This window comes from Jaculus jaculus, chromosome X (assembly GCF_020740685.1).
Source record: "Jaculus jaculus isolate mJacJac1 chromosome X, mJacJac1.mat.Y.cur, whole genome shotgun sequence".
Classification (NCBI taxonomy): domain Eukaryota; kingdom Metazoa; phylum Chordata; class Mammalia; order Rodentia; family Dipodidae; genus Jaculus; species Jaculus jaculus.
In genome coordinates this window covers 76609544-76627778 of record NC_059125.1, presented here as the reverse complement: position 1 = coordinate 76627778, position 18235 = coordinate 76609544, and the positions used below count along the sequence as shown (strand labels likewise).

General features: G+C 35.4%; 1 protein-coding gene across 5 annotated transcripts in view; it reads right to left on the bottom strand.

Annotated features, from left to right (window-relative positions):
• Nucleotides 1-18235, bottom strand: part of Dach2 (dachshund family transcription factor 2) — a 556554-nt gene that overhangs the window by 278405 nt on the left and 259914 nt on the right. For all 5 annotated transcript variants that reach the window (XM_045140992.1, XM_045140993.1, XM_045140996.1 and 2 more), the window contains one exon: nt 11171-11283. In XM_045140992.1, coding sequence (XP_044996927.1) covers nt 11171-11283 — 113 coding nt within the window. The remainder of the gene's footprint in view (nt 1-11170; nt 11284-18235) is intronic.

Below are 18235 nucleotides of genomic sequence, written 5' to 3'. Positions count from 1 at the left end.
ATTTTCAATGCATATTAAAATAATTAAGTAAGAGAACTCTGGATGTAAAATGCATGAATTGGTAACAATTTGAGCTTAAGCTCAAGGTTTGAGAATCATGTACATTGACAACCATGTATACAAACTATATTTTGTAAAGTAACAATTTTTAAAGAGTAAGTGTTTTGACATGAAAATTTGGTCCCAGGCATCGTGGTACATGTGTTTTATCCTGGAGGCAGAGGTAGGAGAAGCACTTGGAGTTTAAGGCCACTCTGAGACTACACAGTGATTTCCAGGTCAGCCTAGGTTAAGTGAGATCCAACCTCGAAAAACCAAAAAACAACAACAACAAAAATTCTCAAGAAGTTTCCTATGTTTAATATAAACAAAATAAATTCAATATCTTATTCAAAGTTTACACACTATAAAAGTGGAGCAAATAATAGTTTCACCATTAGCACCGCAATACCAATTTCTATAACCCAATCTTTATTTAATTTTATACTTTATGTTCTAGGTATAAAGACTACTCTTTGTAACCTGTTTTTGTTCACAATATGTGGATGAAATCTGCATATGCTCAGACTTATCCTTTATTGAACAGTTGATAGAAAAGTATAAAATATATTTTTGTTCTACAGTATACATTGGCTGACTAATACTCAGTATATTTTATCTAATATATATGCAGCATTTCATGTGATGAACCTAAGTGCATATGTTAATGTAATGTGTTGTTTGCATATAGACATCCTCTGTACGCAGAAATAAAGTACTGATCAGTCAGCTTGGCATCTGTTAGGCATTTTAAACAATAGAAAGCTTTATTGTGCTTTTTACACATAATTTTTTCTTGCATGAAAAAGAAACAAATCAGTCAGGGAAGGGATAGCAAAAATAGTAGGTAAAGGGTTGTGCATTTCATTTCTTGTAAGTTGTGTATGATGAGGAAAATGCTTTTGAATCTAATTTTTAGATATGGAAATGTCTTTCTATAATCAAATAGACTTGGCTTGTGAATATGTGATTTTATATGAGAGCTCTCATTTGGGGATGGTTTGAGGATCAACCAGATGGAAAGAAGGGCACTGTGGGATAAATCATTTATCACAGTGACAGTGTGTAGGCCTCAGCTATCCTCTCAACACAGGAGGAAACAAGGATGGCAAATGTTAAGCAGAAAGACTGGAGTTTGGCAGTGATTATATCTTTCATCAATATAATCATATTAATCCATTAACCATGCATATCAAAGTATTTCAACCAAGAACTGCAAAATATAATAATTTGTAATGGTTACTTTTCTCTACATGAAAAGTAGGTTACATACATTTAGAAGATTATTTTGCACGCTTGGAAAGAAAAAAATATATATGAACCTAGCAATAACAATCATACACTATGTTACACCAGCTGTCCTCCACGGTAAACTACTAGAATAATCACTAAAAATTAGTGTTTAGTCAATGAGGATATGACTGCCAATAGTGACTTAGATGCATTGTTCCAATGATTCCTAACTATGAAAAAATTAACCCCTTATATTTAACAGAAGAAGCTATAGATCTTCACACTTTGAATGCCCTGTTGTTTTTATTATTTTTTTTTTCTTACTGGATCATTCAAGGTATTTGGTAAAGTATTGTATTTATGGTCAGTAAGATGTGAGATTTGAAATCCAATGATTTGAAAACTCAGAAATTTATGGCAAGTTATTGAACTTATTGGAAACTTGTTTTCATTATTTGTTACTCACAAATAAGAATATTGGCCTTCCAGATTGAAGGGCCTCTGGGTTCCCAATTCCCAAATCCCCTGCCCCAGAGGGTGCACACACATGGAGTGAGTAGAACATATCTCTCTGCCCCCACCACTCCTCCCAGTTCCTAGGTCCTGGTAGGTTTCTCAGAAGGTGGTTTGGGGCTGCATGGACACTGAGAGCTTGCTGTGTGTTGCAGTCCGGTTCACATTGCTGGTAGAAATCACCCAACCAAGAGAAGCTTCAGGGAAAAGTAGGTTTATTTTGGCTTATAGGATCAAGGACAAGCTCTACGATAGCAGGGGAAAATGATGGCATGAGCAGAGGGTGGACATCACCCCCTGGCCATCATAAGATGGACAATAGCAACAGGAGAGTATGCCAACCACTTGCAAGGGGAAACTGGCTATAATATCCATAAGTCCATCCCCAACAATACACTCCCTCAAGGAAGCATTAATTCCCAAATCTCCATCAGCTGGGAACCTAGCATTCACAACACCTATGTTTATGGGGGATACCTGAATCAAACCACCATACTGTGGAAGCAGGCCCCTTATTCTGCATTCGTTATTGAAGGGATCATGTGTCCTCAATTCCAGTATAACCTTCACTGGAGGAATTCATGGGGATTAACTGTTCCCAGTTGGTTCTACTGCTGGTGGCTAGAGGCTGTCTGGACCTGGCTGCAGAAACAGGCCTGCTGTACCTCTGCTGCTACCTTGGGGAGGCTTGATCCCTATGTGTGGGCTACAGAAACAGACCTTTTGCTCCAGTTTCCTGATTGGCCCCTGGGCATGCAAATACCTATTCCCCTGTGTCAAAGGGCATGCAGACCACTGTAGACACAGCCCTCTTGCTCCTGGCTCTCCAGCTTGCAGGTTCCTGGATCCCTAACCCCTGATCCCCATGTTCTCAAGAGTACATGAAAGAAGAGTGAGTAGTCCACAACTACCAGTTCCCCACTTCCTAGTTCCCAAGGTATCTTTGATGTACCTGCAATCTCCACAATCTGCATCTGTGGTTATAACTCCATGGTACTCCAGTACAGTTCACATTTAAAACAGAACTCCCTCTGAAGATCCTACAAGGACAAATACTTGATTCCACCTCAATAGAATAAATTTTTTCCTCAAGATGAATATCCCACAATGCAAAACAAACAAACAAAAATTAACCAAAGTTATAAAACTGAGAGAACTCCACCAAGGATGCCTAGTCCTACAATGGAAACCTCCAATGAAACCATAGAGAAATCAATAGAAACTCAAACCCAAAATAAAAACACAACAACCAATGAGTCCCTGATCAAAAGAATTGTTGAGCTAGAAGCAAATCATCATAAAACCAACAATCTTATCAATGAAATTGAGCAGAATCATCCCTTAAAGCATTCAGCTTTTGACAGTAGATTTAACTTAATTGAAGAAAACATTAAAATCCTCAAAATAGATATAAATGAATTGAAGGTAAGTCAAAAAATGGAAGATCTCAATAAGCAATTGATTAAGATTAATAAAGACTTGATCAAATGCAAGATTGAATTCCAAGAAGCATCAAGAAAAGCAGAACTCAAACTGAAATCATACCTCAAAAAAGAGATGGACATGATACAAAATAAAACAAAAACAAAAATCAAGTAAAGCTTTTTAAAAAAAGCCTCTCTAGAACCCCTCACTAACAGAGATACTCATGAGGAAGACAGAACTTCTGACTTTGAAAACAAGACAGAAAAATTGACCAGGAGGCCAAAAACTTTTCTAGGTACAAAATAATCAATTGAACAGATATGAGGGAACTGTGATCAAACATCTGGATCATGGGTATACACAAGGAAAGGAAATCCAGGCCAGAGGCATAGAGAACATATTCAAAAAATTATTGAAGAAAATTTCCCCAATTTATTAAAACAGAGGCTCATCCAGATACAAGAAGCCCACAGAACACAAAACAGATAGGACCAAAAAGGAAACTCTCCAAGGCACATCATAGTTAAAACCTGACTGTCCAACTAAATGTAATAGAAAAACAAGAAAAATCCAACTCTAAGAGCTCTATATGGAAAGAAATAATCAAAATCAAAGTAGAAATTAATGAAATGGAAACTAAGAAAATAATTTAAAATTTTGGTGAACAGAAGAGCTGGTTCTTTGAAAAAATAAAAAAGATTGATAAACCTCTGGATAATTTGATCAAGTAGGAAAAAAAAAGAATTCTCACATTAACAAAATCAGAAAAAGAAGGGGTCATAACAAATATCAATGATATTTAAGAATCATCAGGGAATACTTCCAAAACCTCTGCTCCACAAAATTAAATAATCTGGAAGAAATGGATACATTCCTAGACACATACTACCTATCCAAACTAAACCCAGAGCAGATTAATCTCCTAAAAAAACCTATCACATCCATGGAGATTGAAAAGCTAACAAAAAAAAACCTCCCCAGGAATGAAGAGAAGACTTAGTGATTAAGGCATTTATTTGCCTGCAAATCCAAAGACCCAGGTTATATTCTGCAGAACCCATGTTAGCCACATGCACAAGGCTGTGCAAGCATCTGTAGTTTGTTTGCAGTGACTGGAGCCCTTGGTGTACCAATTCTCTGTCTCTGTCTCTCTCTTTCTCTCTCCCTCCCTCCTTCCCTGTCAAATAAATAAAAATATTTTTTAAAAAACTTTCCCAAAGAGAAAAGTCCAGGACTGGATGGCTTCTGAGCTGATATCTATCAAACCTTCATTGAAGAACTGAAACCAATTTTTTCTCAAACTCTTTTGCATAATTGGATACCAGGGAATTGTCCCTAACTCCTTTTATGAGCTAGCATCACCCCAATAACAAAACCAGACAGAGATGAAACAAGAAAAGAAAATGATAGGCCTATATCCCTGATGAATTTAGATGCAAAAATCCCAAATTAATTTTTTGCAAACCAAATTCAACAACTCTTCGAAAGCATATTCCACCTTGATCAAGTAGGCTTCATCCCAGGGATTCAGGGATGGTTCAAACATATGGAAATTTATCAATGTAATACACCACATAAATAAATTTAACCATAAGAACCATATGATCATCCCATTTGATTCAGAGAAGGCCTTTGCCGAAATACAACACCACTTAATGATCAAAATGCTGGAAAAAATAGGCATAGAGGATTTATAAATCAACATAATAAAGGCTATATATAAAGCACCTAAAGCCCAAATAATACTTGATGGGGAAAGACTCAAGGAGTTCCCACTGAGAATGGGAAAAATGCAGGGGTGCCCACACTCACCACTGCTCTTCAACATAGTACTATAAGTACTAGCCTAAGTAATAAGACAGGAGAAAGAAATAAAAGGGATTAAAATTGGAAAGGAAGTACACAAGGTGATCAGTTTCTTCAGTAAAGTGTCAAGATACCAAATCAATGCAAGAAACATCAGAGAAAGAATTCAGTGAGGCCATCCCATTTTCAGTAGCAACAATAAATAAATAAATACATTGAAATAACACTAACCAAGGATGTGAAAGACCTATATAATGAAAACATTAAAAAAAAAAAAAACTCTAGAAAGAAAATGAGAAGGACTTGAGAATATGGAATGACCTCCTATAGCCCTGGATAGGTAGAATTAGCATTGTGAAAATGGCAATTCTACGAAAAGCAATATACAAATTTAATGCAATACCAATAAAAATGCCAGCATCATTGTTCACAGAGAAAAAAAAAATCATCACAAAATTTATATGGAATGACAGCAGACCTTGGATATCCAAACATATGCTCAGCAAATTAAAAAGAAAAATCACCTGTGTAGGTATCACCATACCCAATCTAAAGCTATATTACAATGCCATAGTAACAAAAATAGCATGGTACTGGCATAAGAAAAGAAACATAGACCAATGGAACAGAACTGAGACCCAGACCTTAGGTCAAATAACTACAGCTACTTGATCTTTGACAAAGATGCCAGTAATGTAAATAGGAGAACAGACACCATCTTCACCAAGTTGTTGTTGGGAAAATTGGATAACCATATGTACAAAAATGAAATTATACCCACTCATCTCTCCATATACAAAAATCAAGTCCAAATGGATTACACACCTCAATACAAGACCTGAAACACTCCACTCATTCCAAGAAAAAAAAAAAAAAACCAGGAATCACTCTCCACAATTTATGAGTGGGAAAAGACCTCCTGAACAAAACCCAAGTAGCCTGGGAAATTAAACATTCACTCAACCAATGGAATATCATGAAGCTAACAAGCTTTTGCACAGAAAAACCTACCATAAGCAGAGCCAATAGATTACCCAATGAATGGGAGAAAATCTTTACCACCTACACTGCTGACAGAAATTTAATATCCAGAATCTACAAAGAACTCTAAAAACTTAACAGTAAAAAAGTCAAAGAACCTACTTCAAATATGCGGCAAAGAACTGAATAGGCAGCTCTCAGAGGAAGAATTACAAATGGCTAACACACATTTTTAAAAATGTTCAATACCTCTGACCATTAGGGAAATACAAATTAAAACAACTATGGAATTCTATCTTACTCCAGTGAGGATGACAATTGTTAAAAAAAAAAAAAATGTAGCAACAACAAATGGCAAGGATGTGGGAAAAGAAGAACCCTCATCCTCTATGTACAACCACTACGGAAATCAATATGGAGATTCCTGAAGAGGTTGAACATAGAGCTAACAATAGACCCCAATATTCCCTTACTGGGTATTTATTCTAAATGCTCCAGGTATCACTTCATAGATATTTACTCAACCATGTTTATAGCTGCTCAATTCAGTTTAGCTAAAAATTGGAAGCAACACAGATGCCCATCATTGGATGACTGGATAACAAAGTTGTGGTATGTTTACACAGTAGAAAAATGGACAGACTTGGAACAGTAAATATTCAGCAAAATTACAAAATTACAGAAAGACAAATGCCACATAGTGTCACTTAGCTGTGGTTCCTAACCTGTACCTGCTTGAGTTGCTGACATACTGATAGGCCCAGAAAATAGGGATGGAAAAGTTTGGGGTTAGTGGAAGGGGAGGGGTGGAAACAAGCATGAAACTAAATCCAAAGAGAGCTGGTACCATAGAAGTATTTATCCTTGGCTATAACCTAAAAGATATAACCCTTAAAAGGAGTAAGGGATGAACACCTGAAAAGTAGGGCCCTGGAGAGGAAGGGATGAAGCTTAAAAGATTTTTTTTTCCTGTCTCTGGCCTATAATTCCCAGTACCAGAGATTAGTTGCTACCCACATTATCTGTTGATCAGAGAGCTCTGCAAGGTGGCCAAATCAAAACAGCTTTCTGTCAAAGCACTTGATTACTTCCCTTAGGCAAAAGCTAAATTCCTATTGCTGAAGACACCATAAGCTGCTAACAACGGATTGCGAGACCTGGCTGGAATTCAGAAGAAAGCCAGGCCCCACACGATTACCCTGTATAGTGACGGAAAGCACTACATGAGCTACTGGGAGAAAATGTCCAACAATGGTCTGAACAAAAAGAGATCTAAGATACTCAGAAGCAAACACCCTGACAGGATGTACACACCAGTGCAATAGTGGCACACATCATCAGTGGGTAAGTAATAGCTTTCTGATTAGCTAAAAGATCCACTCAGTGTAAAGGAACTCATATTTGGAATTGAGAAAGAGATAAGAATCCTATGGAGACAAATATTATGCTCTCCATTGCCAAGCACTCACTAATCTTTGGCTAAAATAGGGGTTACATACATCAAATTCTTTCTAAATTAACACTGCTTATCCCATTTAATCTATGCTGACTTCACTGTGTTGGAGAATCTGTTCTTCTTTTTCAGAAGGTAGCAAGACCCAAGGAGATAAACTACCCCTCACACTATAGCCAAGCCACAGCTGCAACCACAGAGGAATTGGGGAGACAAGCAAGAGTGTTGCTTCCATGCTGAACATGATAATAAGTGCCAGGATAAAGGAGACAGATCCTGAGGATACTCAACACTTACCAAAGCAGAGATCCAGAGGCTCCTAAGTGCTTATCGCTAAAGTAGACTTAAAACTCACCCACCACAGGTCAGAGAATTTTGCAGAAAATATCCCCTCTTCCTGACCCCCCCTTCCACTGAGGGTCCTCCTCAGTGGGGTTGTTGGTATTCATCATGTGGTTGTGAATGCATCAGTCAGTCAGCGTCTGTGGGTTTCAGGGACATTGCATCAGGATAGTCCTTCCCACCTTGTGGTTCTCAAATTATTTACACCCCCTCTTCCACAATATTCCTTGAGCCTTGAATGGTGTGTTTTAAGTATACTTTAGGAACCTCTGGATTTCTGCTTTGATGAGTTATGAGTTTCCTCAGTGTTTATTGCCATCTCCCTAGTGGAAGTTGTCAGGATAACAGTGAGAGCAGCACTTATGCTTAAATCATCATTTCCTGTGTGATGTATCCTGGGCCCTGGTAGACAGACTAGGGTAATGCTAAGAGAATGGGATCACAACATTATTTGCTCACTCAGTAAAGTTCATGATTAATTTAAAAAACACAATAAGGGTTTCCAGTCTCAAAATTGGTCACAGAATAATCTTAGGGACAGAAGGAATTTGAGAGATTGGTTGGTCCATTGTTCCTTCTGTTAAAATATCAAATAACAAGCCAGATACGCACAAGCCTTTAATCCCAGAATTTGGGATGCAGAGGTAGGAGGAATGGCATGAGTTTGACACTACCTGAAGACTACATAGTGAATTCCAGGTCAGCCTGGGCTAGAGTGAAATCCTACCTCAAAAAAAAATCAAATTACAATAATAGTAGTTATAATGGGAATTAGGAGTGTATGCCAATGTACTGTGTATCCAAGGCCTAGGTCAGATCATCAAAACCTCAATAAAGATAATGTTTAATAATAATGCTTCCCTTATAGTATGGCTAAGGTAATTAAATGAGAAAACAATTAAAGATACTTCTTTTTAAATGGGTTATTTAGCTATATGCCATATATGGACATATATATGATTATCATCAACATCATCTAAGATATGCATAAATTCCAAGTTTTTCCCTTTTATACTCTCAAAATAAGCAATGGCTTCTGCTCAGTGAACCACACATAAGGAGACAAAGTGATTATCACAAGCCTAAAATTTGGCATTGTAGATTAACATAGTTGTACTACAATAAATAAATTAAAAATAAAAAAAAACGCTAAGATATATTAATTGAAAATTTGAAATGGGAGAAAAGGAGAAGCAAACCATTGGCACTCTATTAAGTAGATATATTTAAGTCATTTATTGAGTAAGGAAAGTTCAAACCTATCCTAATGTCAACCTCCCACATCATATGAAAATTATTGATTCATTTTCTGGAATCATCCTTTTAGTCCAATGGTTCTCCCTGAAAACACAATACATAAAGAAAATGCAATGAAATAATTACTGTCAATGTAAGACTAATCATGGTTTATAATACCACTAAATGAACAGCTAAATTATAGTGATAGAGACAATTTGCTTGAAGTAAGTCATCACAAATATTGATTTCAGTTGAGAAAGTGGTTTTGAACACTCATTTTACTGATCAGAATGGCTTGGAATTTCTCTTCATGACCACCCTGTAGCATCTAAATTCAATAAATGAGAAAACTAAATGTATCATTAAAAGAGAAAAAAAATATTTCAATAATACAGTCAGTCAAGTTAGCATTGTATCATGAAATGAAGGAGGCCTCACACTATCCCAAATAGTCCTAACTCTTTGGACCTCACTATGTTTGAATCCAGTGTTGGATCCACAATTTTGGATTAGCTTTTCATGGGATCAATTTTTATCTCAGTACATCAAGAAGAATTAAAAAAAAAAAACAACTAAAGAAGCTACAACCTTTTAAGGAATGAGCACTATGGGAATTTCATTTAAAGTACTCCATTACTTCTTTATAAGCTGTCAGTATATATCTCTCTCAGATCAGTTTCCACATATGACTTTTTAAAAATACTTCATGGATGCATGACCCATATACCTCAACAAGGAGGGGCCAGGGGATAAGGGTAGGTCATGGATGAGCCTAACAATGGTACTAAATTGAATGTATTCGCTGAGTACAAAACTAATTAATAAAAAATAGTTACATATAAAAAATACTTCATGGAAGTAGTCATCTTCTGGGAAATTCTAAGTTACATATGAGTAATTTATCTATTCAGTGTGATCCAGGGAGTTCAGCCCTTCTGCACAGATGCAGGGAAAACTGGAGAGATCAGGCCTCCCCTTTTGCTCCCTTATATTTAATATGCATATAAATGTCCAATTGACATTTAATTTGTGTTCCTCAATATTAATAGTCTTAATGATTTTTCAAATTCTTTAATAAAATTATTTTTTTTAGGGCTGGAGAGATGGCTTAGCGGTTAAGCACTTGCCTGTGAAGCCTAAGGACCTTGGTTTGAGGCTCGATTCCCCAGGACCCATATTAGCCAGATGCACAAGGGGGTGCACGCATCTGGAGTTCCTTTGCAGTGGCTAGAGGCCCTGGCACACCCATTCTCTCTCTCTCTATGTGCCTCTTTCTATCTCTGTCTGTCACTTTCAAATAAATAAATAAAATAATTTTTAAAAATTATTTTTTAGACCAACAGACAGAAAAGAAACAATGAGTATGGATGTGCCAGGGCCTCCAGCCACTGTAAAGAACTCCAGATGCATGCACCACTTTGTGAATTTTGCTTTCTATGGGTGCAGTAAATCGAGCCTAGATCATTGGGCTTTGCTGGCAAGTGCCTTAACTGCTAAGTCCTCTCTCCAGCCACAATTTTTCAACTTTTACTTAGAGAAAGAGTAATCTTATTTTTAAAATTTATCATACGCTTTTAAGTGATAATGTATGACATGAATGTTATTATTGTTTATTTCACTGCTTAGTGAAAAACATTATTCAGGACAATGAATATCTATAGTTTTTTTTCACATTATATTTCTCTACTAAGGATATAATTTCTTTCTACTTATCTTACTACTCAGGAATAACTTGGACAATATCCACAGACACTGAGACAAACAAAAACAAAATAAAAGACTAATACTGAGGTCTATAACACAGCAAAATATACTGTTTCCTATAAGAAACAATGATATGATACTCCTTTGATCACTGCCTCCCATACCTGCTCCAAATGCAAATATATACATTAACTAATACAAGGATTTCCTGGAAAATGTGACATTTCTTTCAAAATCATATCCACTAGATTTGACTCACTGAAGTAAAAAAAAAAAAAAAAACTTGTTTTCATGAATACTCAAAAAATTCAATAATATAACCTCTATCAGAGTTTGAAAAGCTTTGAAGGACAAGACACTTCGATCAATATTAGTTTATTTCAAATTCTGAGCAGTAAAAAGTGACAAGACAGGCCATCAGAAGGATTTTATTACCTGTTGGCGTGATAAGTCCTGGAGATAAGAGACCTGGCACTGCATGAGGCAAAAGGCGGGCATTTTCTTGTAATACTCCCAAGGAACGCTTAGGGGGTCTGCCAGGCCTTGAACTGTTGGAAAACAAAGACCACATTAAAAACATATACCTTTTTAAGAATAGCAGTTCTTGACATATTTACTTTCCAAATCTTGCTTACTAGCCAAGAATTTTACATTAGAGAATATGTACTGTCATGGATTATTGAAAGACCAATACTTTTCACTAAATCTTGCAATGTAAATTTGGCAAATATTAAATACATCAGGTTTCATTTTTGAGTTTAGATTACATTTGCAGGCCAGTACTTTGCACACAGCACACCTGTCTACTGTTTGGATGTATCGTTCCAAAGACTCAGGCTGGCAATTTGAGTCTCCAGTGGGCAGAGCCCTAGTGGAGAAGAGGTGTTTGGGGGGCAGATCTTGAGTACGCCCTAAGATGTGTGAGGAGCAGTTGGGATTCTGGCAGTTTTTGTGGTGCTGACTGTTGGTTGTTTCTCTCTACTTGGATATATTGGATATATAAAAGGGAATTTGTAAGATTGAAATAAATCCTTCTTGCCCATAAGCTGTTTCTGGTTGGATGTTTATCCCAACAACAAGGAGCTGACTACAACACCTCAGGCAAGTAGACTAAACAGCTTGGTGTTTCATGTGATTCCCTATGACTCATGCGACAGTATGCTCTTAAAACAGAAGACCTTGAAAGCTACATAGTTTAACTAATTCTCTTTCAAAGATCATGATCAGTTATCATTATTAGAAACATCTCTTTTCCAATGAAGTGACAGAGGCTTGAGCAATACTAGAAAAACTTTAGTTCAATGATTCAACATTTCAATTAAATTTGGGGAAAAAAAGGTTTAATTTTCCATCATTTTATATCTATTGGAGAATTTCTGGCTTATGTCACAAATGATTTGGTAATATCTAATAACTAGTCCAAGCTCTAGAGTGTCATGTCCACCTTTCTAAAATTCTTCTAATTTATAATTAATATTTTTGCATGAATAACTGTGAGTCTTCCCAACTGGAACCTATGCTCCATGAAGGCAGCATAAAAGTCATATATATATATATATATATATATATATATATATATATATATATATATATATATATATCACTGTCTCCTAAGAAATTGTCAAGGTTTCTACAATACAATGAGACCCAGTATATGGTTAATTAAGCAAATTCATTAAAATAGGCAGGAAATAATATTTTACTGTTTCCACAGCTTCCAGATATTCCTTAGATTGTTTTGTGCTCCTTGAAACATGAACACAGTTTCCTCATGTAATCTTTAAAAATAATTCCAAGACTGGAGAGGTGGCCTAACAGTTAAGGGCACTGCTTGCAATGTCTGATGGCTTGTGTTCAGTTCCCCAGTACTCATGTAAAGCCAAATGCACAAACAGGGGCATGTATCTGGAGTTTATTTACAGAGGCAGGAGGCACTGACATGCTTATACTCTCTCTCTCTCCCTCTGTCTGTCTCTTTATCTCTTTCTTCCTCATTCTTTCTGTCTTTCTCTGGCTTAAATAAATAAAAAAATATTTTTTTAATCCTGGACTCTAATTATAGAAGTTTCAAAATATTGTCATCTGTAATCTGACTATGTATCAAGATAAATGAAATTATGATAGATGCCAGTTTATTATATTCTGTGAGACCCTAGATGCTCAAAAATCTCAAGAGATAAATGCCCCTATAGTCACACATACACAGGGACAATATCACTTATTCAGTTATAGAGTAAACAGATATATACTATGCATCTACTCCATATATATTGGGAGCAGGGCAAATGTCAGTAATACATAGGTGGTTAGCATGTATGCTTAAAGGACAAGGTTTATGGTAGTTTTTTTTCATTATTATATCATGAGAACATAAAAAAGATTCTTTGTTGAGCTTGTGGCCTAGTAATACAGAAATGCTTTTGAACTGTTACTTAAAATCTCTGATTGACTCTTGAGTGAGTGTGATAATGCATTCCCTTTCTAAAGTTGTTTCATTATATCATAGAACAAAACTCACATTCAGATACTATTGGTTTAATTTTGCTGAAAAGACGGGGCCCTAGAATAAATTAATTACAATGAAACTGATGAAAATTCTTTAAAATTAAGAAAGCCCCACAACATAAAAGTTTGTTTTATTATTTCTTTTAGACTTAATTGCCCTACAAAGCAAAACATTACTTGGTCTGAAATTTGTACATTTCATGCCCAGGAACAGAATCCTGACAACATGATAAAAGACTGTGGAGGATTGAATAAAAGTTGAGCAAGAACATAATTGATAGATGCTGCTGCCATCCTTATTGTCTTTAAGAGTTTTACTTGTATCAGGCAGATAAATTTACACAGTAATCAAGATAAATAAATATGTAGAAATTTAACTAGGAAACCATTATTTGGATGACAATTTAATCAGCATAGGTTGAAAGGTCTATCACTACAGCATCCTGTTTCTTCTAAAATATTGATTGCATTACTGATCTAGGTAATGCATTATTTTATAGGGCCCAAATAACCATGTAATTACTCTTTAATTGTATGATAATTGATTCTTGGCAATTATTTGTTTCAGTTTAATTAGAAGGTTATTTGTACTCAGAACAACAAAATTTCCCACCAAAATAGCTCTATTGGTATGTCACACATGTATACTATAAGGAAAGTTGTTAAAATACAAATACCCCTATAAAATAGTAAAACTTTAAAAAATCATGTAACTAACATTTTACTAGTTTTAGTCTATTGAATTAAGTATAACTTTTACTTTTTAAAAATTTATTTATTTGAGAATAACAGACAGAAAGAGGCAGATCCAGAGAGGGAGAATGGGCACGCCAGGTCTTCCAGCCACTGCAAACAAACTCCAGACGCATGTGGCCCCTTGTGTATCTATCTGGCTAACGTGGGTCCTGGGGAATCGAGCCTCGAACTGGGGCTTCACAGGCAAGCCCTTAACCACTAAGCCATTTCTCCAGCCCAAGTATAACATTTAAAGGCTACTTGGGCTGAAATTATACCAAAGAATACTGATTTCTCTTCATCCATCTTTTAACAACTTATCCTAATATAAATTCTTTAGAAGAAATGTGACAGTAACTCAGTATCCTGGGACTATAGAATAAATCCACATGAAACAAATAATAGCATACTTCATATTTCTACAGTTGAACTAGATTTCCATCCAACACACACGCACACACACACACATATAGCCTTTGTAGAGGTGGTTGTTCTATATTAGGGAAATGTGGTAGATCTTCTAGTGGCAACAAGAGATGACACATTCAGTATCATATTTGTTTCAATTTGTAATAGGCAAAATAGCTGACATTGCTCATAAAAATCTGAAATTCTCTAGTTATATGGGATTTTACTTCATGAAATTATTTGTTTATGAATCTGGAACATGCTATAAAAGTAAGATATACTCACAATTAAGGATAGTATTAGATGCAACTTATAAAAACTACTACAATTGAATTACAGAAGTGGTAGGTGTTAGCGATAACCTAGGATTTACTCTTCACTTTTGTGAGCTATTATATTGGACAGTCCCTGAATGAATAAATTTTTTAAAATCTTAATTTAGTGTCCCCAAACTATCCATGACAATAGCTTCGAGGGTGTTTTTCATCTGGCTGTGAGATTTTCAATTTGCTTATTCAATTAAATAATCTTTTTGCTAGAATACAATTTTAATTGCATCATGGATTAATTGTCATCTCTTAGGTTTGACATTTATTAAAACACTTTTAAGGATGCCAATGGTGCCTAAACTCTACCTGACCTTTCTGTGTTTATTAAGAAAAAAAAAAAAAACCTGTGACCTCACACTGACCTGAGTCCATCTTTTCTTGGTGATAGCAAACTGATCACTTGTCTAAGCATTACACTTGGTTATATTCCCAACCAGATCAAAGGTAGTAAGTGGGAAAGAGCCACCCATGCAAAATAAGCAGTTACTATTAATCATATATGAAATGGTTCAAGTTGATAACTAAAACTGGTCACTATGGTAACTCCTATAAAATGGTGCTTATGTTAAACTGGCTCTCAGTCAGTCCTGAGTTCATGGGAACTTAAGGGAATGGCTCATCATGCCATAAAGAGTTATCAGTATAATGAAGCAAAACATTACAAGGGAAAAGATCACTTACATTCTTACAAATTATCTAAAATTTAAATGTAGACATTTTTGTTAAAAGTATCAATGAATGCTTTTCACTAGTATTAGGCAAGTTCAGAAAACATTTTTAATATAAAATTTTTGAGATGAGGGAAAACCATCAGTTTTAATGACTAATACATAAAGTATTGAGTTTCATGATGAATACATTTTTATGTATCAATCTTATAATTGTAACAATTAAATTGTTTATAACTTTAAAATTGAGATGTTTAATTCTCTTGCTAATGTTAAGTATCTGGTTTTTGCTTAACTGAGAAAGTATTCTGGTGTCATAGAGAAGATTGAATACTTACTTGATACAATGTATCTGTGAAAACATTTTATATTTCATTTATTTTACCCTATTCCGTGTTTAAATTAAATGTGATGTAAACCTGGTGTTAGCACCCTTTATCAAGTTTACTGTTTGTTACAAATTGACTGAATGGTAATAAAGGGCTTAGTATAAATTTAAAGGGTGCTATAACAGAATTGCTAGTTTCTGATTTGAATTCTCAGGAGCCAATTATCATTTCACTTGCAGAGATTTTTTTAACATCAGTAAAGTCAGTGTACCTTAATAAATCTTAGTGCAAATCATATTGACCAAATATTACTTCACTGTGTATCACAGCAATGTCAGAAATACTAGGGAAATAAAGGTATATTAAGCATAGTTAGTACTGTGGGAGAACTTCTGACAGTGAAGTAATGGGCCTAGGTTGGACATTCACATTTAGACACATTGAAATTTCAAAGCCAGCATATGCATCTTAAAGTCCTACTCTCCACTCTTCTATCTGTGAGCAATATAGGAATGCTCTTAGGTGCTAATTTAATCCTTTGCCTTGGTCCTCTCTTTTCATTGACTATTTCTAACATATATTCTCATCGTTTATTTTTTTCATTGTTCATGGATTAAACTCTAAACTTTAATAAAGACAGATCACTTTGCTCAACCATTAAGTGTTTATAGTAGGGTATAATATTATAGAAAGCACTAGAATATGAAAGTGATTTCTAATTTCAATTGTGGTAAGATTCCAAAATTATTGACATTTGAAATTTTATAACTCATGTTGCCAGAGCTACAAATATGAAGGTGTATCATGTCTATGATTATGTTATATCACACATGGAAAGAGAGATTTCTGAGGTGTGATTAAGGTAACTAATCATCTAACCTTAAGTTAATCAAAAGATTGTCCAGGTAGATTTAATCTAATGTCATGAACCCCTTATAAGTAGCGGACAGGAAATGAGAAAATGGAAACATTATTTGCTTTAAGAAGGAGGGGATAATGACAAGTACATTTTAAAGCCAAAAGAAGGCTTAGACTGACAGGAAATGAACAGAGACATAAGTCTTAATATGGACAAAAAGTAGAGTCTTCCAAAAACTTCAGTGAATTTGGCAGTAGGTTTTACCAAGAACTTACAGTAAGACTACAGTGGAGAATCTGGAGAGGTGGCTCAGTTGTTAAGGTGCTTGCCAGGAAAGCCTACTGACCTGGGTTCAATTCCCCAGTGCAAACATAACACAAGATACACAAGGTGGCACAGGCATCTGGAGTTCATTTTCAGTGGCTGGAGGCCCTGGCATGCCTATTCTTTTTGTCTCTCTTTCCTCTACCTCACTCTGCTTGCAAATAAATAAAAATACAAAGAACTCAAATGATACTACCTTAACTAGAATCTTGTAAGACTCTAAGAAGATAACTCATTCCAACACACCTCTACTTCAGACCTACAAAACTGAGATAATAAATGAGTTTTGTTGTAAGATATTGTTAGTTACAATTCACTGTGAACAATCCAAATCTAATATATCCATTTTGCCATTACTGAGTTATGTGACCTGAAGCAAATCATATCATTATTCTCAAAATGCATTATTCTCAAAATGGTAACATTTTTAATGATAAAGACATGAACCAAATAATATATGAATCCGACTATTAGAATTAATGTTATGCTTCTTGTCAAATTTAGATTATTAATTAATTAATTACAGCCATACCTTATTTTTTGCAAACACATCTTCATAGTTTAGTTTTTATTTAAATCATTTTTTTATTTTAAAATGGATTTTATGGAAAATTATAGCACTAAACAACTGAAAAACATACTGTAAGCAAAATTCCATGAATGGACTAGAACAGTCAAAAACCAATATATAATTCCACTTACATTAAATATCTAATAAAATTCAGAAACAGAAAGAACATAAGTTCCAGAGCTTACAACAAAGGAAGAAAAGTTATTTAGAAAGGGCAGACCCAGACTCAGGTAGCTATTCCACCAAGTATGGTCCAGGGTTTCAATGAAGAAATAGCTCTATTCTCCAATGGGCTTGGTTACAACCTATTATAATCTGGAGGCTTCAAACAAAACCATTAGCCAAGAGGCCAAGGAAGAATCTCCCACACTGGTACCTTAGGGGACAATTTCTTTGCTTCTATTTTTTTCTCCTCTGCTGCCATGTGTTTTGGGAGTGGAAAGAAAAGTTTTTCAGAAAGTCATCTACAGCAACTGTCAGTCATTGGTCCAACACAATGCAGTTCACATAATAACTCAGAGGGTGATGTCCTTTCTGAACTTCCAGGGCAAGGTTACTGTCTTCCATCCCATAGCAGAGCATGAAAGGCACATAACTCAATTCCAGTTCTTCTCTGCTACCTGCAGGGGATGATCTTGCCCATGAAGAGAACTACAAGGAGATACAACTATCTAAACTACCAGGACAGATTTTTGGGACTCTATCACATCACATATTCTAATGAGAACTGGTGTCAGCTCCAGACACTTTTTACTGCAGTTCAAGTTACCAT